General features: G+C 43.5%; 1 protein-coding gene across 6 annotated transcripts in view; it reads right to left on the minus strand.

Moving 5' to 3' along the window:
- The window catches only part of SPIN1 (spindlin 1), a 91,868-nt gene that overhangs the window by 35,637 nt on the left and 34,120 nt on the right, over positions 1–22,111 (minus strand). For all 6 annotated transcript variants that reach the window (XR_004316422.1, XR_004316421.1, XM_032471021.1 and 3 more), the window contains 2 exons: positions 14,862–14,910; positions 2,557–2,810 (listed from right to left, as the gene is read on the minus strand). Coding sequence is in view for 4 of the 6 variants with exons in the window: in XM_032471021.1 (XP_032326912.1) it covers positions 2,557–2,810; positions 14,862–14,910 (303 nt within the window). In the remaining 2 variants the exon portion in view is untranslated. The remainder of the gene's footprint in view (positions 1–2,556; positions 2,811–14,861; positions 14,911–22,111) is intronic.

A 22,111-nucleotide genomic window follows, 5' to 3' on the forward strand; every position in this document is an offset into this window, starting at 1 on the left:
TTACCAACACGTAATCTGGCAATATCATGCATTATTCATACAGAGAATATTGTGTTCATTGAGTTCTGCTGATCTTCCAAATAGTGGGAACTCCACTCTTTAACTGAGAAAGAATGAAGGTGAAAAGGGCAGATTATATCTTAACATTATTATGGAAATTAATTTTGATCTCACAAGCCTCCTGAAGGGGCTTCAGCGAACCTAAAGGGTCCGCAGACTCCACTCTGGGAATCAGCACTCTGTGCCATCACAGGCTTTTGACTTCGTTTTTCTCTCTACCTTTAGCTTAAGGAAAACAAAACTGTAACTTTAGTCTAAGGTACTGCCTGAAGCAAATTAAGAAAAGACTGTTTTCTTCCTACATGGAACATAAATGAAAGTCAAATAATTTTTCAGACCAGGTTTCTTTGGGAATACTACAGTTAACTGTTAATTAAGTTAGGCGTGTGACGTACTGCTGGTCTGCACAGAGGCGTTTGGATTTTTTTTAAATTGCTCTTTGTTTCACAAAAGCAATCCATGTCTCATGCTGGAAACTGAGATGGCCCAGGACTTGAGAGAAAAACCCTTCAATCCCGTCACCAGAGATACGTGCGTATTTTTGGATATTTTGTTTGGTCAAGTCACTTTTTTATCAAAAACAAAAAACAAAAAAACTTCTGTTCTATGATTACAAAACAGCGGACTAACACAGGTCATGCAGCAAGACGCAGAACGTTTCAAATGAGCCGGGGTCTGGCCCTTGAAGGGTGAGAACCGAAACTCTGGGTCAGAAGAGAACGCACGAAAATGACTGCGTACAAATAACTGATATAAAGGTGTGGGTAATATTTTTTAAGTCCTGAAGGTATCACCAAGGACAAACTCGTTCTGCTCGCCGCACGGCAGGCAGGCCAATAAATCGGGAGACGAGGTGCTGGGGGGCAAGGAACAGCGACTTTAACAGAGGATGGCAGACTAACGTCTTGGAGAACCATCCTCCTCAAGTCAGAATACAGGGTCCTTGTATAATGAAAAAAGGGGGGAGGGGGTGTGGTTGGTTGGTGCAAACTTCTTGGTGCAGGAATCCTTTGTTCCTGCGCCAGGTCATGGTGCTCCCGTAAAACCGCCAACCAAACAAAGGCTACCCTCTATTCTGCAACTTGGTATCTTTATGTGAGTGCAGAAGTGTTAATATCCTTAAGGGTCAGAGCCCTGAGAAAAGGCTCTCCTGTTTACCAGACAGGCTGAAGGCAGCATTCCTTTACAAAAGGTGCAGAGCCGGCAAGCATAAACCCAGAAAAAGGGCCCAGTGGTTAAAACCAAGGCAACAGATCCAGCATGGAGTCAGGTCTGCTCTCCTCTGTGACAAAGGTTAAGACTCTTCAGTGTTGGTCTCTTGTGTGGGAAACGGACTGGTATCAAGACTGAGAGGAAAGAAGATGCGACTCGTGAGGAAGGATGAGGTGTTCAGTTGCACTTAAAATAGACAGAAATGTTTAAAATGCCCAAAATTTACTATTACACAATTAGTTACCTTTGGTAAAATTAAAGATTTAATTAAAAACAAGAGTCCTGTGAAAACTGAACTACATACACACAGGACGAAGACAGACAGCATTTGCTATTTAAAGGGAAGATTAAAAAATAACTTGCTGCTCTGGCAAAGAATTACTGTGCCGGGGAAGTGTGTTCCAAGAACACAACTGCAAACGCAAAGGGGCAGAAGAGGAGGGGTAAGCTGCTTCCTTTTGGAATTTGGTCCTAAACTTCTATCTTCCAAGTCTGGATTTGCTGAGGCTGTATTTGCAAACATATAGGCTTTTAAGAACAATTCCAGAAGCATAAACCAGTATTCAAGCAACAGTAGCATTAATAATAATAATAATAATAATGATAAATAATAATAATAAAAACATTTCAAAGTAAATACTCAGAAGAAAGTAACATTAAATCTTAAAAGTAAAAAATCTTATTCTTAAAATAGAATCAGCCATTATTACTTAACTGATACCTTATGCTTTAAGGAAACTAAGTTATGCAAAACTGATTTGTATGACATTTAAAAAGCCATTCATTTCCCACAAACCTTGTATAAACAAATCCTTAAAAACGTAGTATAATAAAGCTCACGTTTTGGTTGCTTAAACTTTGGCTGAAATAATTATGTTATAATACACGATGAAAGATATACTTCATATAGAGATTCTAAAATAAATGCATGGAATTTCTCTTAGCTATTATAATGCATTGAATATCTGAGCTAATGAGAAATAGTCTTACCCATCAGAGTCCAGAAAAATAGTGAGCACAATGTGGGAAATAATCACGTTAGAAATTATCAGATTGTAAACTTCTGGGGAACGATTTTGTCCATCTTTGTACTCCTCCTAGTTCCTTGAGCTGCAGTTTTAAAACACCTGCTGATCAGTTTTTGTGGGTTTAGGTGACAGATTTAAATGTGTATCAGAAGCGCTAGTGCTCCAATAAAAATAAAAATGCCAGTAATGCAAAAGCATAATCAAAAAGCATCCATTTCAACAGTCACTGTAGAAGCATATAGCGAAGAGAACTTACCAACTCTGTCAGGGAGGACTTCAAGCGCAGAGACTCTTTCATCCTTATTAAGTTCTAGTCCATAAACACAGTCAAATCCATCGTATTTTATAAGATACAAAGAAGGGTTTACAGGCACCTGGTCCAGAACGGTTCCTTTCCACTGGGTGACAGGGCCATTCCCCTCTTTCCACCCATGCTGAATCCTGCAGCCTACGATGTTCCTCCGGGGCTGGGAAACAGGTTTGCTCGGCCCCACACTGCTCCGATGTTTTCTGTATTCACACATATACACACGTAAGGTATCATCTCAAAAGCATGCACTCCTAGACCCAATACAACTACTGCTGGCGCGCATGCTCCCGCCACAGATGACCCCGTCCTGCGCTGGCTGAGGCCGCCGCGCTCTGGGCTTAGCGCGCTCCAGGGGCCACCTCCCAGTCCCACAGCCGGGTGGTGGGGGCGCATGGGGGGCCTTCTCTAGCAATAGGGGCTTTCCTGTGCACCCTAACTGTGGATAGGTAGGAAAAAACTAGGCAGTAGCAACTTAGGCTCTAAAATTAAGCAACATTTTTTCAGCTTTCTGAGTTTCCTTTAATTTGAATCAACTCACAATTATCCAAATTAACCCCAAAAAAGACAAGGACTGGCTACATCATTACACACGCACATGGCTCTATAAAATACGGATCCATTTCTCATCAAAAGAAATGGGTAACTGTGTGAGTTGACCCATTCTAATATGCACGTAATTCTGCCCCCACTGGCTTAAATAATAAGAATAAACTAGACATTTAACTTTTTCTTAACCTGGACTCCAGGTTGGCTTATACCCACACATTCATTATACCATCATTACTTCTTTAGAAAACATATAATCTTAAACACTTAAATTTGCGATATGTATACTTAATGTAATTTTTACTGGAGCAACACCAAACTAGAATTCTTTCTCAATTACAAACAACTGAAAAACCTACACACAATGTTTACAAATAATACCCCTGGCCCTTGAAATCAGGAAAGCAAATCTTCATTTCATGCAGAAACCCAAAGACGAAGGGCAAGACTTGGCTTGAGCGCGGGCTGAAGGCCAAAGCCACACTGGCATGGGTCATGGACGCCGCTATACGCCAAGAAGGAAGAAACTTAGGAAGCAGACAAGAACCCACGCTCGCACGTCTGTGGACGGGAAGCTCTCACCTGGGGCACCCCGAGTAAAAGCGGGGCACCAACAGCACAAACACAGATAAAGTCACAAGAACAAAACAAGCCATTTACTGCAGGCTGTGATACTTACAACCACAAGTGCGTGTATTTTAAACAGACCAGCTCAGTAAACGTAGTGGATCTGCGAAACAGAGAAACAGGCTGCAAGAGGTTAAAGCTGCTCAGTGAGGCCTAGAGTCAGCTGGTAAAGCCCACTGCCTAAGCAGGACAGGGAACGTAACTTGGAGAACAGCCCAGAAGGAAAACCTCCCCAGCCAGACCGGAAGAGGGTCCATGAGGTTATACGAGGACTGCCAGACCAGAAAACTCCGGGTCTGCCCCAGCCCTTGAGGCTCTGCAAACACCCACCCAAACGGTCTTCCAGGAGGGCAAAGCCTCGCACTGAGGACACGCGCTGAGAATGACACCATGAGCAGGGCGGGGCCACAGGTTCAGGAAGGATGAGGTTCAGGTGCTTACGGGGCAGGGCCCAAAGAGAGCAGACCTCAGAACGAATCACAGAGGAGCCCACGCAGAAAAGCTGTTACTGTTAAGCGCGCCACGGGAAGACAGGACGGCTTCGAGCCTGGCCGTCCTGGAACAGGCTCACTGTCCTCACGAGCTGGAGTCTCAGGAGAGACTCGGGGTAGCACTGTGGGCAGTGGAGGCAGACCCCAAAAACATACCCAAGAGGTAGATGGAAACTATCACCTAACGCTACATACACAGCAGGGGCCGTGAGAGAGAGGCTTACACCAGAAAGAGAAGAGCCCAGACATGAGAGGACAGCAGCAGCAGCAGACAGCCGGGAGCAAGCAACTTCAAACCTCTCAGAAGTGAAGACTACACTAGAGGAACGTTTAAGAAACTGACCCTGTGGGGCATGTAAGGAAAACGGACGATGAAGCAAGGAGACAGATGGGGAAAGAGGAAATTCCAACTTCTGTGTAACAGAATAACCCAAAAATTAAAGTCAAAGGAACAGAAAGAATACTAAAATAATTCAGGAAAACCACACTGAAATAAAAGACTTAAAGGTACAATCGCACCCCTGGGAAAATGACCCAGAACTACTGACACTGAGACATTCTGGTGAAACAAACGGGCTTTAAAGAAAACAGCATCTCCTGGGCATCCAAGCGGAAGACCACACCACGCGGAAGCAGAAGAAAGTCACAGTGTGACAGTGCCACCGTGCCACCAGGCAACGGAGCGCCCACCGAGGTTCTCAGGGAAGAGGGTGTGAGCCGAGGGTCATCATCAGCCAAGAATTCTATCCTGACCTCCAAGAGAAAGGACACAGACGGAACTGCAAACATGTAAGAACTCGGGGGTACTGTTCTCACACGTGCTTTCTGAAGGTGACAGTCAGCATCCACACCCACAGGTTCCACATCTTCCGACTGAACCGACCAACAGTGGATAGAAATATTTCAGAAAGTTCCAAAAAGCAAAATCTGAATTTGCGGCAGGCAGGCAACCACTTACGTATCATTTACACTGTATTTACAACTGTACATAGTAACTAGACTGTATAAGGTATTACGACTAATCTACAGATGCTTTAAAGCGTATGGGAGGATGCACTGGGGTGATGCACAAATGCTACGCCATTTTATAGAAGGGACTTGAGCATCCTCAGATTTTGGTCTTGGGGGGGGGGGTCCTGGAACCAGCCCCCCTCAGATACCAAGGGATGACTGTACAGGATAATTTCAGATAATCAAGGAACACTTGGAGAAATTTCAGCACAGGACCGATAGTAAGAAATGAGGATTTCTTGGTGCAGAACAAACACGGGGACAAGAGAAATAGAACAGTGTGCATCTGCTATCTGCTCTGGCAACGGAGTTCTACCACCACTCTGAAAAGGGCGAGGAAAGAATACGTGAAGTACAAGAACTCACTGAACAAACAGTATTACTTGGAACCACCTTACATCAGACAGAAAGAGAAAGGGGAGAACAAGAGCTGAATTCCATCCTGTTCACAGCAAGGAACTAACTCCTAACAACAGAAAACAAGTAAATTAGAATCAATTAATTTAAAAAGACTGCAATGTAAAACTCAGTGGAGAGCAAAAAGACTGTCAACTTGAAAACTATTAATGATACTCAAATCCGAAAGGAAGTGAAGCTCACGACCGCTCCGTAACTCCTGAGAACATGCCCATTACGCTGACTGGCCTCTGTGTGGAACGACTGAGACGGTGGTTACGTTTCTCCTTCAGCATCTGGGAGTCTTCCCCAGCATTACGTTTTCCTTCAACCAGACAACTGCCCATCTTCCTTTGATCTTTACACAGAAGTCCCTGTGACTCACCCTGCGTACAGGACTAGGCGTTCTTCACAGCAAAGGCAGAGAGGTTGGTTCCCAAAACTCACTGAAGGGAGAATTCAGTCAGATGCACCACTCTGTGATTCACACAGACATTCCATCATCACTACCAAAACTATAAGCAAATACAGCATCTCACCAGCGTGGTGGTGAATTTTGATGCGCCAACCTGGCTGGGCCTCAGTGCTCGGGCAGCCAGTCAGACATCAGGTGTTTTCTGTGGTGGCATTTTCCTACGTGAAGTTAACATGTAAGTCAACGGTCTGCCCTCAGTGGTGCAGCTGGGCCTCATCCAACCAGCCGAAGGTGTCGGAGAACGCGCTCTCCTCCCAGCGAAAGGGAGCTCCACCTCCCTCTGTGCACACTCCACTGGTGCTGCTTCTCTGGAAACCACCGACTACAAACATAAGCGGTCCTAAATCTAGGTTCAGAGGCACGGCATTTTCCGCTGCCGTGATTCTCAACAAAACCAATATACACTTAGCCAAAACAGAAACAAGGGCACCTGGCAGCCTCAGGGCAGCGGTTCTGCAGTTCAGTCACATCCCTCACACTCAGCAGTGGCATTCCCCGTGACCAGCAGTCGCTTCTGAAGGAGATGCGCAATGCTCCCTTTACTCACCACCTTTGAAAACTAGCAGTTTTCATCCTGGTCACCTCCAGCGGTAGCGCCCGAGGCTCTCCTTCCTCTCCTGAACTTTACAAGGGACTCAAACCTGTCCAGCAAGCATCCATTTTCAAAGTGGCTCCTGTATCCTTTAGTTCTAAGGAAACATGATCCTTCTTTTTTGCATGAATTTTAACTCCCTATTTTCTTTAAGGGAATTTTAATCATTAACCCTTGCTGTGGTAAATGATATGCCTGGTCTGTTGTAACATTCTGCTATGTGTTTGCAGTGCTTCGTTTTCTTCACCCCTTTCTTTTACTTAAACAGCTCGGATGAGTGAGGTTTCTTTGCATCAAACAAATCTTCTAATGGAAGCTATAGGTCTTACTTCTAGTCTTAGAGCAGTTACCCCTAGCTTTCTAAATATTCTACCTAAACTTACATTTTCCTATTAAAGTCTACAATTAATCAAAACCTATACTTTCTCTTCCCCAGCCCAAGCAAGGCTAAAAATAAACAAAAGTTCTTAGTAAAAGAAGAAAAACATTTTTAAAAACAAACACCTTAGCACACTGAGTAGCCCCTGCCTCCTTCCCGGCCACTTTTCATCACACTGATGAAATTTAAATTTAGTCTTTGCTCCAAATTGTTAGTTTTCATCTTGCTACTATCCTAAAAATAATTTTTTTCAGCAGTGCTTATTTAGAAGTAAGCAAGGAAGGATTTTTGTTGTTTTCTGCAACATTTTCATTTTTATTTTCCTCACGTGTATTTGGTCTTTCCAGATGTATCCTCTGGTGAGTCAGAGAGGGTTCATAAACGCAAACTCTAAATTCTGCAAGTCTCAGATTTTTAAAATTTTGTTTTCATCCTTGAACTGCCTAGCTATACTAGGCAGGCTCAGAACCTCTTCTCTCCTCAGTACTTTTATTAGAAAAGGTATTTTCACTGTCTTCTTTCTATCTTCCAGGGAAACATACCAGACGTCAGTCTGATCCTTGCTCCTGGAGGGCACCTGTCTTCCTCTTCATGTTGCTTTTAGAATGTTCTTTGTTCTTGGACTCTGAAATGTCACCAGGACTTGTGGCACGTGTTTCTAGCACTTGGTCAATCTAAAGAACGCTGCGTAAAATTATCTTCCATATTTACTCTTGATCATCTTCACCCTCCATCCCCTTTCTGAAGCTTAGGTCAGTGCAGCACCTCCAGATCCGCCCTCCATGACTCACCTCCCCTCTCATGCTGTCCATCCATCTCCAAGAGCTCCTCTGACCAATTTCTCTTGAATTAGGTAAAACACATAGGCTTGAATTTCAACCTATATATTGAATATCTTCTATAATATTTTTAATTTCCATAAACTGATATCTTTATCTTGTCTTGAATGGTCTTTCTTTTTAACGGACATGTCTTCTGGTATCTGAAGGTAATTTCTGCTTCCTTGCCTGATTCCTTATGAACCCCATGGGCTCAGCCTTGTCTTTGCTGAGTCTGCTGCCATCTGAGTGGCAGTTTCCTTCACGCTGGCTGGTCCTGGTTGGCTCTCCTGTTCTGTGTGTGACTTTCTTTGGTACTGTCAGTGTTCCTTGGGTGCTTGATGGTTCTTGGTGTCCATGTTTTAGATGCAAGAGAGGACTAAATGGTATCTGTAGCTGAAATTTATTTCTTCAGGCCAAGTCGGGGTCCCTGGCGTCTGAGCATTAAGCACAGGTTCTGATGAAGCAGCCAGGACCCAAGGAACTGCAGGGCAGCTGAGAGTAAGCAGCAACCTCAAGGCAGGGGAGGTGAGGCGAGCGCCTACTGACCAATGGAGCTGGTTTCTCACCTGGAACGATTCAGGTGTCCGCAGCCAGCCTCTGCCGTCTCCAACCTGGACAGACTCTAGGGGTCTAGTCTGAATATTCTTTTTCGACGTCTTCCTTTTCATCTAAAAGTGGATGAGCATTCCTCAGTTCAGCTTAGTTTTTATGTAAATCTATTCCCATCTGCTGTGTATCTTTTTTTTTTAAAAGATGTCTCTACTTAAGAATTGTTCTTTTTCCATTTGCTATGTATCCTGCAGAGATGTCTCAGTGTTCTGGTTTGCTGACAGGATGATCTTTCTATATCAGTAACAAAAACTGCAAATTTAATGTAAATTATGGTGAGGTGTTATTTTCTGTCTGCTTACAGAATAAATACAATCCCCGTAGTGAATAGTTTGGCAATCCGTTGTCCCAGTGATCCCACGTCTAGGAATTTATCAGAAAAAAGCAACGGACATGCACAAAGCTACAGCTACAATGATGTTCTGAGCAGTGTTCATACCAAGGGAAACTGAAAATAAAAAAATGTTCAACAGGTCCCAATGATTCAATAATTAACAGTATATCTATATGATGAAATAACTATATAGCTATTAAAATCACAGAAAAAAGACATTTTAATAACAAATGTAGAAAATACGATGCAAAAAATTCTAAACACACAACTATCCATACAGATATGTACTAAAAGAATTTTAAAAATGTACACTGAATTATTAACAGCTGTAATCTCTGGATGATGGCACTAGAAATAATTAAGCTGTCTTCTTATGAATTTACCTGAGCTTTCAAGTTTCTATGACTTAAGTATTTTACTTTTATAGGCAGATAAAACACAATTTTTAATTACTCTTAAATTAATAAAATGGATGTCCTAATTCTATAAGAAATTACACATAAAAACAATTTATACATATTAGTGTTATCAATTACAAATTTTATTTCTGTTGTCTTTTTTTTGTTAAGGGTAATTCTACTTTTTAGAGCATCATTTCACTAGTTCTAAAATAATTAAATAAGATCTAACACAGAACCATTTCTGCTCAGTTTATTTAATAAACAACTTAATTTGACTGAAAGGTAGAGGCAACAGAGAATGAATGAACGAATGCCTCAACGAATACTGAAAACAAGAACAGTGATCAGAGCAACATACTTCTTTAAAAACCATCAGTCAGGCTTTCTAATCACTCGGTCTTGCGCGCCCAAGCTGCTGGAATGGCCTGCAGCCAGGTTTACTTTTCAAAGTATTTTTAAACATTAAAATAAATTAAAATATTAAATATTACTATTGAGAGTATGGAAATACATAAGTTGTTGATAAACTGATTTAAGTTCTTCCAGCTCACATCTACTTGGAGGTTTAGAACTTTCCTAAATAACAAGTAACACACCGAGAGCATCTTCCCTTTCAGCAGAACTCTAGTAACTGCTGCAGCTGACGGAGCCAGGATTTGTTATATACCACCCTGCTCGTGTCTACTTAAAACTTCCCACACTGGAAGAGTTGAAAATTATATATCAAACAAATTCTTACATTTTAAATTCTAAGTACTAATTCAGTAAGATTAAAAAGTCAGTAAGAAGAACGTTAATCAAAATTAAAGTTTAGTTATAGGAGTTGATATAGTATCTGTAAAAGCAAGTAACAGGAACACGTCGGATTACTGGAAGGCATACAAAAAGAACATAAACACACTTTGGCCATCTCTAGACAGTTCAATCTAAGAGCAGCACAAATACAAATGTGGGATCAGAAATTTAAAGCAATTTTCAAAAATTTAAAATGAGTTCCTTGAATGTGGTGATTCTGCTTTATGCTCTCCCTGAATACATTATTTTTAACAGCCTCAATCTCTTGTATTTTCTTGGGAAAGAGTCAAAAACATCCTTAACTATCATTTACCAGGTAGTCAGTAAACAGACAGCAACACTGTGAACAAGCACCAAGACACTTCGCCCAACTCAGGACGTACGGACTCACAGCCAAGTGCACGTGAAAGGCTGGGCCGCGTCAAGATCCACACAGTTCAAGGATACAAGTCGAGAAACCAGACTTGAACATCTACAGTCGCTTTCCCCGCTCCTTATTCTCCAGAAGCTATAAATGGCTTTCTTTGCAGCTTCAAGGGAGAGTAAATGTGACTAACTACCCGGCACCCAACTGCCCTTCCTCGTTGTACTTGGGAGTACTAACTTCCCTACAATGAGTCAGTCGTCTGATGTGCTTTAAGATACCCGCTCTGATAAGGGTTTAGACCAGCGCTTCTCCAACTGTGGCATGCACAGAAATCACCAGGCGCGCTTCTGAAAAGAGATACCCCAAGTCCTGCGCCAGACTCTGGGTGCCATTCAGCAGGTCTGGAGAGGGACCAGACTTCTTAAACAAGCTCCCAGGTGCTGCCGACCCGGGCTCCACACCGCGGGTAGCAGAGCTGAGCCAGAACCACCATTGGTTTCTACCCACCCACGTTCCCAAAAAGGCAAACTGAGAGTGCGCGAAACATCTCTGGACGTTGCTCAATACCTTAAGTAAGTTCCGAAAGTAGCATTTCAATTATTTTGTCATCAAGGAAAGAATTCCTGAGAACAAACTAGTAGTTCCCAGTAGGGAGAGAGGAGGCACAGGGGCAAGACAGGGGCAGGAGATTAAGAGGCACAAATGACTGTATAAAATAAACCACAAAGATACACTGTGCAGCACAGGGAATGTCGCTAACATTTTATAACAATTATAAGGGGAATGCAATAAAAATCTTTAAAAATTGTGAATCACTATGTTGTACATTTAAAACTTACATAATATTGTAAATCAATCTATTTCAATTTAGAACAAGAATTTGTACTGAAAGACCTTTTATTTTTTATCTAGACTGTCTTAATGACAAACTGCCACTACTCCTCATCAGTGTAGAAGCACCATATTTTGACAGCCCGTTTTTAAAGGCACCATACTTAAGTTAAACTTTCAACTATGAACAGTAAAGGCCTGTCACACACTATGCAGTCTGGTGTATGAATTAATTACTGACACCGTTTCCTTGGTCCATTTAGGACTGTGATACAACAGCAGTTCCCTTACTCGGTGCTCCAGCAGATTTCAAAAGAATTTATTAAGTCAAAATAACGGTCTTTTTCGCAAGGTGTGTATCAGCAAGCAGAGAGGAAAAAACTGCCGCTCTGGTCCCTGCTGCTTGGGAACAGTTCTGCAGCTGATGCGGTCAATCCCAGCTTAAACTGACAACGGAAAAACAGGATGGAGAAAGTCAAGTCTTCCATCCACATCACTATGGCTTCTTTCATCATTCTCTCTACACACTGCGCGCCCCGCAGAGACCAGGGGTGTCCACGGCAAACATCCAGACGCTTCAAGGCTCTTCCAGAGCGCTAGCCACTGCCACTGGTGAGAAGAGTAGAGGCACTGGCCAAGCGACTGCAAGGTCCCGAACACCTGACCAGTTTCAGGCTGTCAATACCGTGGTTCACTCAGATGCTTGCTCTAATTGTCATCTAGTCTGTGTGTTTATGACTGAAATGACACATTTTTCAGACATGAGACAACAAAACAGGCAGTTTAGGAAACATGATGTAGCAGTTAATACGGTTCTAGAATCGGACTGTCCTGTTTCTGAATCCTAGCTTAGTCACTTCTCAGACGCATGACCTCAGACAAAGTACTCAGCCTCCCTGTGCAGAGGGGTTCATGGTCCCGACTGGACAAGGATGCCAGGAATACTGACTGAGACCACACCAGGGACAAGAAAAGAAGTGAAGTGACCGTCTTGGTGAGTGACTAGTATTTGTGTTTTACAAAATGAGAAGGAAAACAGCCCTGGAAATACAATTCAGTGTTTAATCGTTCCTGATCCATTTTCTAAAAGAACGTTTAGTGGGAAATACCCAGCGAAGCCCAGTCACACCTTCCAGCGGTACCCTCAAGTGTAAATCTGTCCACGGAGGAAGAGCTGGATTTACATTTGAAAACTGAAACCAAAAATCACTACGGCTAAATTCACCTCAGATGCCCCCAAACACACTTCCCTTCAAGATGTACTCTGAGCGCACACGCATTTCCCAAACCGCCTGCTGGGAAGCCAGGAAAGGCTCGTCCACCAGCTTGTCCCAGAACGCGCCAGGGAGCCTGGCCACAGGAAGCACAGAAGTTCGCCCCTACTTTAAAAACAGGAACGAGACCCAGCCACGTTACCGGTTCTGAGTGTGCAGGCACTGCTCCAAGCGCTCCAGACCCAACTACCCGAGTCCCTGAGCACCTGTGGGGCAGGAGGGGCTGCTCTCGGGACGACGGCTCCAACAGCCCTTGTCTTCTGGGCGTTCCTGTGACTCCAGCAAGCAGAGGCTCCGCACGTGGAGTTATTCTTGCTCAGTCTCCTCGTACCAACACGGGAAGCGAGAGGAGTCCGAGCACCTCACTCCCCGGAGAGCCACGTGGACGCCGGCGAGGAAGGGGGCCTCCAGCTCCGCCTCCCTATGCCCGCCTTCTGTAACCCTTCCATTCGTAGAAAGGATCCTACACTGAAAACACTGAAACCTCACTGTTCTAGTCCAATGCTGTGACTGGAGGCGTGAGTTAAACCGAGCACCAGGGAGACGAAGAAACCTGGTGAAGCCCTACAGCCTGGGGGCTGCCCGCCCCCCTCCACAGCCAGCCTCCCCCAGACACCTCTCCGCCGAACCCCCCAGAGACGACCTCGACAGCCATCATTTGTGAAACGCAGAGACTTCTGTCTCAGTTTTCTCCATCCCACCCACCTTCAAAGATGCACTGAGTTCAGAAAAACTAGAAAAATATGATTGGTAACTTTTCATTTCAACTTCTCCCCTTTGCTCTGCTCAAGACGGCTACTGCTCTTCAAGCGAGCCAAGCACACCTCCTATTAAAGCACGGGACCCAGTTCCCGCGTCATGGGACACACAGGATGAGAAATCCCTTTACAGCGGGTGCACATAAGAACTCCAAAAACTGAACAGGTAGGTGTTTATTTCTTGTGCTTCAGGGAAAAAAGAAGAATGGTTCTGATACTACAAAGTTAGTGTGTAATTTGCTTTTATTCCCCACTGTATTTAAGTTTTTTCATTACCTTCTATTCGTGCCCAAAGATGGTTTACCAGTTATGGTAATAGTATGTTAATGAGCAGAGGCATATTACGTAAATTACCAGGTCACTGGGCATGGCAGAACTGTGAAGCTGATGGGCCAATGAATGAATCTGAGCAGCACTTTATCAAACCTCAGGGACACAAGAGCACATCTGCATTATCCTCACGTTTTTACTTTCCAAGTGATTTTTTAAAAACTGAGTATCACAAATATTTACATTTTAAGTATCCAAGTATTCACTTCAGTGGAGGCATGTTTGGTTTAGTCACCAACAATTACTGACGAGCACGCTTATGCATCCTGGCTTTCCACAACAGCCCAGAGGGCTCTCTCTCTCTGACCACTACAGGGCGGTGACAAGAGGCACAAGCCTTTCAAGATGAGTGATTTGGAGTAACTGCTACGATGAGGGCCACAGGGGGTGCCGGGGTCAAGGAAGGTCTCTTCCACGTTTAACAATCTGTGATCAAAGCTCGTCATCAGAACTGGCTTGTTCGAGAGGTTTCCATGGTGCGGTAGCTGCCACCAGCACTGGCGGGTACTTGGAAGATCTATTAAACGTAACACAGTGGGCACTGCGTTTAAGGTAGCATCTCAGTTTTCTTTTTGGACATAACGCTATACACAAAACAAGATTTCAAGGAAGAAGAAGGCTGCTCCTGTACTCTAGCACCTATAGAATTTAGGACTTATAACACTGTTACTTAAAATTATCTTTCAACATACATAAGCTTTCTCTAAATTACAAGCTCCTCATTCATTTGAAAATCTTATAAAGAAGTGAGTGTCCCTGGCAGTCTGCTAGTCAGGCCCCCAAGCAGGAGCTATGGTTTCTGTCCAAAAGGAACTCCTGGCCCAAGAGTGGATCCAAGACCTGGAGAGGAACCTGCATGCCGAGAGCAAGCAGCCCTTCCCGGGAGAGCGGCAGGAGGCGCTCACCACACACCAGCCCCCCTACCACACCTGCGCGTCCATCTGCCTACGTCCCATAAAGCTGGAGGGGAAACCAAGGGCCAGAGGCTTTTAAAAGCTGAAGGACAGACACAGGCACACTTAGCAGAGGCCAGGGAGAAGGAGACGGACAGGGATCAAGTCACACACCACTCTCAGTGCGCAGTCAGGCTGCATGGACGTGAGGCCAGCTGCCCCCTCGTGGGGCGAGAGGGCCTCCCACGGAAGGCCTCGTGTCCCACATAACCCAAGGCCACAACCTGCTGTCTGACCAAGGCCCGTTTCAGAGCTGCTTACTTGTGGGATGTCCGTTTCTTCATCATGCTTGCAGACACACCAGCATGGCCTGAAAAAGAGGGGAGTACAAGTCAATGAAAACTGGATTAAAAAGTAGTTCAAGTTCAGAAAAACGTTAACTTGTGAAAAACTGCTATATAAATCATGAAATTAAAACAAAAAAACCAAACCCACACACAGCCAACACGTAAGAAAACCACGTGTTTACTTAACTGTTAGAAAGGAGACACCAGGCGCTCTGGGAAGAGCAAGCAGCTCACCTCCCCACACCAGCCCCAGAGCAAACTCAGAGTCGCGTGGACAGAAACTACAACAATGAGCGCGACAATCCTCGCGCCAAAGCACTGAGAGGTACAGCACTTGTCTCCGGCTGCAGGCGATCAGGACACAGGACAAAAGGTATCAACAATCCGGACCCAGAAATCAGAAATCAGGACAACAGCAGCTCCGGGCTGTGGGACCCGGGAGCAGAAAGCCCCTGCAGGGGCCCTGAACCACCCGAGTGCAACCCAAGGACAACCTGTGGACGGCAGTACACGGAGAAGCCAGAAACACTGTGGTTCTGCTACACAGAGAGTCAGACTGGCGCTGGGGAGGGTGAGGTAACTGGGAGTCATGGAACTGAGTGCTGGAAAGGAAGACCTCAGAGGGGCTCCAAACACCTGGAAGGGGTGGGGTGGCAGGTCCTACGTCTCTGGCAGGATACTAAACTGCAAAGGCAAGACAGTTCAAAGTCCATCTAGCTACCTCCTTGAACATATGGGGCAATCAGTAAAGACCATAAAAAGATGACCCCCTAGCAAGGAGGCTGAAGTAGCCCTGAGTGTAAAAGCTGCTACAGACCCATCCTGGCACCTGCTTGCCAAAACAAACTCCAATATTCACTAAGACGCTCCACACCACATCCCAAATGTCCAGTGCCCCAACTAAAATGAGGAGACCTACGGAAAAGCGGCAGACCAAGTGGGTTATCCAAAGTGATGTAATTACAGGCAAAAATGTCAAAACCACCGTAACGAATACACTCAAATACTTAAAAGAAGACACAAACACTCAAAACAGGAAAATGAAAGGGAAAAAAAAGAAAGAAAGAAAACTGCTGAAGAATACATGATCCAAGATGGAAAAATAAAAAGGCGCTGGGCGTGATTAACAGCAGATCAGACCCCACAGATTGAAAGGTCAGTAAACGTGGGACATTACAAAACAACATATCCAAAATGGAACACACAGGAAAAACCTGGGGTAACGGCCAGCCTCAGCGACCTGCGGGACACCTATCAACCGGCCTAACATAAAGAAAATGGACTCCACGAAAGAGAGGACAGGGGGTGAAGAAAGAAAAAGGTCTGACAAAAATTACGGCAGGAAGTTTTCCAGATCTGACAAGTACACAGACACAGAGCCAGTAACCTCACAGGAGCCAAAGATACAAAACAAAGGAAAAGATCACGCCAAGGCATACTCCAAATTTCTGAAAACCAGTGACAAAGAAAGCATTTTTTAAGCAGGCAAAGAATAGAAGACACATCAAAGTTAGAAAACAAAGAAAACACTGGCTCTAGATTGACTGTCAGAAAGGATGTAAGCCAGGCGAGCTGGTCAAGACGGTCGAGTGGCAGGACCACAAGCTCGCCGCTCCTCGCGACGGCAACAGAACCACAAGTCACTGCTAAACGATCATCGGGAAAAAACCACTAGAACCTAGAGAAAAAGCCCTTCTTCAACTGGGAACAGAGCCTCCGCAGGACGGCAGAAGGGATGTGCTCACGATGTATTCGGGACCCAGGCCCCCGGGAGGGCGACCCTCACGCTAGAAGAACAATGAAGTGGCAGAGGACCCCCACAGGGGGGAGAGCTGTGAGCCCCACGCGAGGCTCCCCAGCCCGGGGTCCCGGCACTGGGAGGAGGAAGAGGCCCCAGAACATCTGGTCCTGAAGGCCAGTGGGGCTTAACTCCAGGAGCCCACAGACGGCGGAAACAGAGACTTCATCCTCTTGGGAAGCACAGCACACAGGGAATCCAGGTCCAAGGGCAGAGGCAGTGGCTTCAAAGGAGCCTAGGCCAGACCTGCCTGCTGGTTTCCGAGCCTGCCCCTGGGGAGGGAGGGGGCGGCTCCTTACCTCCCTGTGGCTCACCCTAGGGACATAAAAGCTGGTGGATGTTCGGGAGTGTTCATCTACATGAGCTTTCCTGGAGGCTGGCATCTTGCTTGGATCATCAGCACCAAGAGCTAGCCCCACCCAGCAGCCTGTAGGCTTAAGTGCTGGGAAACCTCAGGCCAAACAACAAACTGGGTAGGATCTCTGCCTCACCCAACAGCAAAGTTCACAGCTGCCTCTGGGCACGCCCCAGCCACCAGAGGGCCAGGACCAAGCTCCACCCAGCAGTGGGCAGGCACCAAGGCCTCCTGCCAGGAAACCTGCAAAAGCCTCTAGTCCAGCCTCATCCACCAGGGGGCAGATACCAGAAAACAACAATCCGAAAGCCTGTGGAAGGAATCAGCAAACGCAGGCCAGATTCTGCCATGGGCTAGCTGGGCCCTGGCCCTTAGGTGACAAAAGAGGAGTGCACTGCTGGGACTAACAGGACGTCTCCCACAGAAGGCTACCTCTCCAAGTTTGAGAAACATAACTAAGCCACACAAAACTACATATAAAAAACTAGACAACATGAGACTGCAAAGGAATATCTTCCAGGCCAAGGCACAAGATATAATCCCAGAAGAAGAAATAAGTGATGAGGAGATAGGCAGTTTATCTGAGAAAGAGTTTAGAGCAATGATGACGAAGATGTTCAGAGAACTCGAGGAGTACAGACGCACAGAGCAAAGTTTCTAGCAGAGAGTTGGGAAATATAAAAAACGCCCAGAGGTGAAGAATACCTTTACTGAAATGTATGACACACTAGAGAGAGCCAAGAATGGACTAAACGAGGCAGGAGAACGGATCAGTGAGCTGGAAGACAGATTAGCGGAAATCACTACAGCAGACCAGAGAAAAGAAGAAAAGAATGAAACGAAATGACGACAGTTTCAGAGCACTCTGGGACATGAACGCACTAATACACTATAGGGGTCCCAGAAAGAGAAGACAAAAAGGACCTGAGAAAAGTTCTGGAGAGACAATAACTGGAAAACTTCCCCAACTCGGGAAAGGAACAGTCACCCAAGTCCAGGAAGCACAGAGAGCTCCACCCAGGATCAGCCCAAAGAGGGACACACCGAGGCTCACAGCCATCAAACTGACAGAAACTAAGAACACGGAGAAAATACTAAAATCAGCAAGAGAAAAGCAACAAACAGCATGTAAGGGAGCTCCCATACGGCTATCAGCTGATTTTTCAGCAGAAACTCTGCAGGCCAGAAGGGAGCGGCTCGGTACACACAGTGATCAAAGGGAAGAACCTGCAGCCCAGAACCCTCCGCCCAGCAGGGCTCTCGTTCAGACCTGAGGGAGACACCAACACTTCACAGATAAACAAAAGCTACAAGACCTCAGCACCACCAAGCCAGCTTTACAACAGACGCTAAAGGAACCTCTCTAGTCACCAAACCAGAAGAAAAGAGAACAGAAAGAGGCAAAAGCAAAAAACAAAACAAACAAACAAAACAAGACCTACAAAAGAGTGCTTTGGCAGTTCGGGGTCTTTTATGGTTCCATGTAAATTTTGGAATTGTTGGTTCTAGTTCTGTGAAGAATGTTGTGAGTACCTTGGCAGGGGCTGCATTGGATCTGTAGATGCTTTGGGTAGTGCGGCCATTTTGATAATGTTGATTCTTCCAATCCAAGGGCACAAGATATCTTTCCATTTCTTTGTATCATCTTCAATTTTCTTCATCAGTTCTTTACAGTTTTCAGAGTATAGGTTAATCTCCTTGGTTAAGTTTATTTCTAGGTATTTTGCTGTTTTTGAACAATGGAAATGTTTATGCCAGTTATAAAATTCTGGTTTTTGAAGTGGGGGAAAAAAAGTGAATGAAGAGCCACAAATGGCAAAACATCCTTGTTTCTTATGGGTGAGCTGTATTCCATTACATATGTATGCTGCATCTTCTGTATCCATTCATCTATTGATATGCACTTGGGATGCTTCCATATCTGGACAATTATAAGCAATGTTGCTGTTAATAGGGGGGGTGTATGTATCTTTTTGAATTAATTCTTATTTTGTGGTTGGCTTTATTCCTTTGATAACTATGTAAATTTAAAAAGCTAAAGCTCTAAATGTTCTTAGAAACAATGAACAGTACATACACGTAAATTTAAAAAAGTATGTGCAGCATATTGTGTACATGTATTTACATACAATATATTGTATATGTGCAGTCAAACTGTAACAATTCTACCTCATAAAACTGAAAAATGAAAAAGAAAAGAGAAAAAGAAAAAGAAAATTGAAACCATACCAAGCATCTCTTCTGACCGCAATGCTATGAGGTTAGAAATCAACTACAAGAAAAAAACTGCAGAAACTGCAAACACGTGGAGGCTAAACAATAGGCTACTAAAGGACCAGTGGATCACGGAAGAAATCAAAAAATACCTTGAGACAAGTGAAAATGAACACACGACACGAAACCTCTGGGACGCAGCAAAAGCAGTTCTAAGAGGGAAGTGCATAGCAACACAAGACTATCTTGGAAACAAAAAATCTAAAATAAACCACCTAATCTTACACCTAAAGCAGCTAGAGAAAGAAGAACAAACAAAACACAAAGTTAGTAGAAGAAAAGAAATCATAAAGATCACAGCAGAAATAAATGAAAGAGGCTAAAAAAACAAAAAAATCAATGAAACGAAAAGCTGATTCTTTTGAAAAGATAAACAAAATTGATAAACCTTTAGTCAGAATCATCAAGAAACAGAGGGCCCAAATTAATAAAATCATAAATGAAAAAGAAGTCACAACCGACACCACAGAAATACAAGGGGCCGTAAGAGGCTACTATGAGCAACTATACGCCAACAAAAAGGACAAACTAGAAGAAATGGACAATTTCTTAGAAAGTTACAATCTGCCAAGACTGAATTGGGAAGAAACAATAGAAAATATGAATATACCAACTGCTAGTACTGAAATTGAATCAGTAATTTAAAAACTCCCAACAAACAGAAGTCCAGAACCAGATGGCTTCACAGGCGAGTTCTACCAAACATTTAGAGAAGAGTTAACGCCTATCCTTCCAAAACTATTCCAAAAAATTGCAGAGGAAGGAACATTTCCAAACTCATTCTATGAGGTCACCATCACCCTGATACCAAAACCAGAAAAGGATATCACAAAAAAAGAGAAAATTACAGGCCAGTATCACTTATGAATATAGATGCAAAAATCCTCAAGAAAATACTAGCAAATCAACTCCAACAATCCATTAAAAGGATCATACAAATCACCAAGTGCGATTTATCCCAAAACTGGAAGGAATTTTCAGTATCTGCAAACCAATGTAATATATACCACATTAACAAATTGAAGAATAAAAACTATATGATTATCTCAATAGATGCAGAAAAAGCTTTTGATAAAACACAACATCCATTTATGATAAAAACTCTCCAGAAAGTGGGCACAGACGGAACACACCTCAACATAATAAAGGCCATATATGACAAACCCACAGCTAACATCATACTTAATGGAGAATAGCTGAAAGCATTTCCTCTAAGATCAGGAACAAGACAAGGATGCCCTCTCTTGCCACTTTTATTCAACAGAATTTTGGAAGTCCTAGCCATAGCCATCAGAGAAGAAAAAGAAACAAAGGGAATCCAAATCAGGAACGACCGAGAAAAACTGTCACTGTTCATAGATAAAACGGATACTATCCATAGTAAACCCTAGAGAAATAACCAGAAAACCACTAGAGCTCATCAATGAATTTGGTAAAGTTGCAGGATACAAAACTAATATACAGAAATGAGTTGCATTTCTATACACTAACAATAGCAGAAAAAGAAAATAAGGAAACAATACCATTTATCATCACACCAAAAAGAATAAAATACCTAGAAATAAAAGTACCCAAGGAGGCAAAGGACCTATACTCCGAAAGTATACGACACTGATGAAAGAAATTGAAAATGACATAAACAGATGGAAAAGATATAGTGTTCTTAGATTGAAAGAATCAGTATCGTTAAAATGGCCATATTACTCGAGGCAATAAACAAATTCAATGCAATCCCTATCAAGTTACCGATGACCTTTTTCACAGAGCTGGAACAAAAAAAATGTTAAAATTTGTATGGAAACATAAAAGACTACCAATAGACTCAAAACAGTCTTGAAAAAGGAGAACAAAGCTGGGGGAATAACACTCCCTGACTTCACACTATACTATAAAACTGAAGTAATCAAAATAGTATGGTACTGACACACACACAGACATGGATCAATGGGAAAGGAAAGGAAGTCCAGAAATAAACCTGCACACTCATGGTCAATTAACCTATGACAAAGGAGGCAAGAACACACAATGGAGAAAAGACAGTGTCTTCAACAAGTGGTGCTGGGAAGAAGGGACAGCTGCCTGTAAACACTAAAATTAGACGATTATCCAACACCATATACAAAAATAAACTCAAAATGGACTAAAGACCTAAATATAAGACCACATACTATAAAACTCCTGGAGGAAAACATAGGCAGAACAGTCCTGATATAAACCACAGCAGTATTTTTTTGAGGCAGCTCCTACAGTAATGGAAATAAAAGCAAAAAATTAACAAATGGGATCTAATTAAACTTAAAAGCTTTTGCATAGCTAAGGATATCATCAACAAAATGAAGACAACCTACAGAATGGGAGAAAATATTTGCAAATAATGCTACCAACAAGGGACTAATTTCCAAAACATACAACAGCTCATACAGCTTAATATCAAAAAAACAAACAAATATCAAAAAAACAAAAAATGGACAAAAGACCTAAACAGACATTTCTTTAAAGAAGACATCCAGATGGCCAACAAGCATGTGAAAAGATGCTCAATATCACTAATTGTTAGAGAATCAAAGTACAATGAGGCACCACCTCACACCCGTCAGAATGACCATCATTAACAAGCCCACAAACGATAAACACTGGAGAGGGTGTGGACAGAAAGGATCCCTCCTACACTGCTGGTGGGAATACAAACTGATGCAGCCACTACAGAGGACAGCATGGAGATTCCTCAAAAAACTAAATACAGACTTACCGTATGATTCAGCAATCGCACTCCTGGGCATTTATCCAGAGGAAAATA

Source organism: Camelus ferus, chromosome 31 (assembly GCF_009834535.1).
Source record: "Camelus ferus isolate YT-003-E chromosome 31, BCGSAC_Cfer_1.0, whole genome shotgun sequence".
Classification (NCBI taxonomy): Eukaryota; Metazoa; Chordata; class Mammalia; order Artiodactyla; family Camelidae; genus Camelus; species Camelus ferus.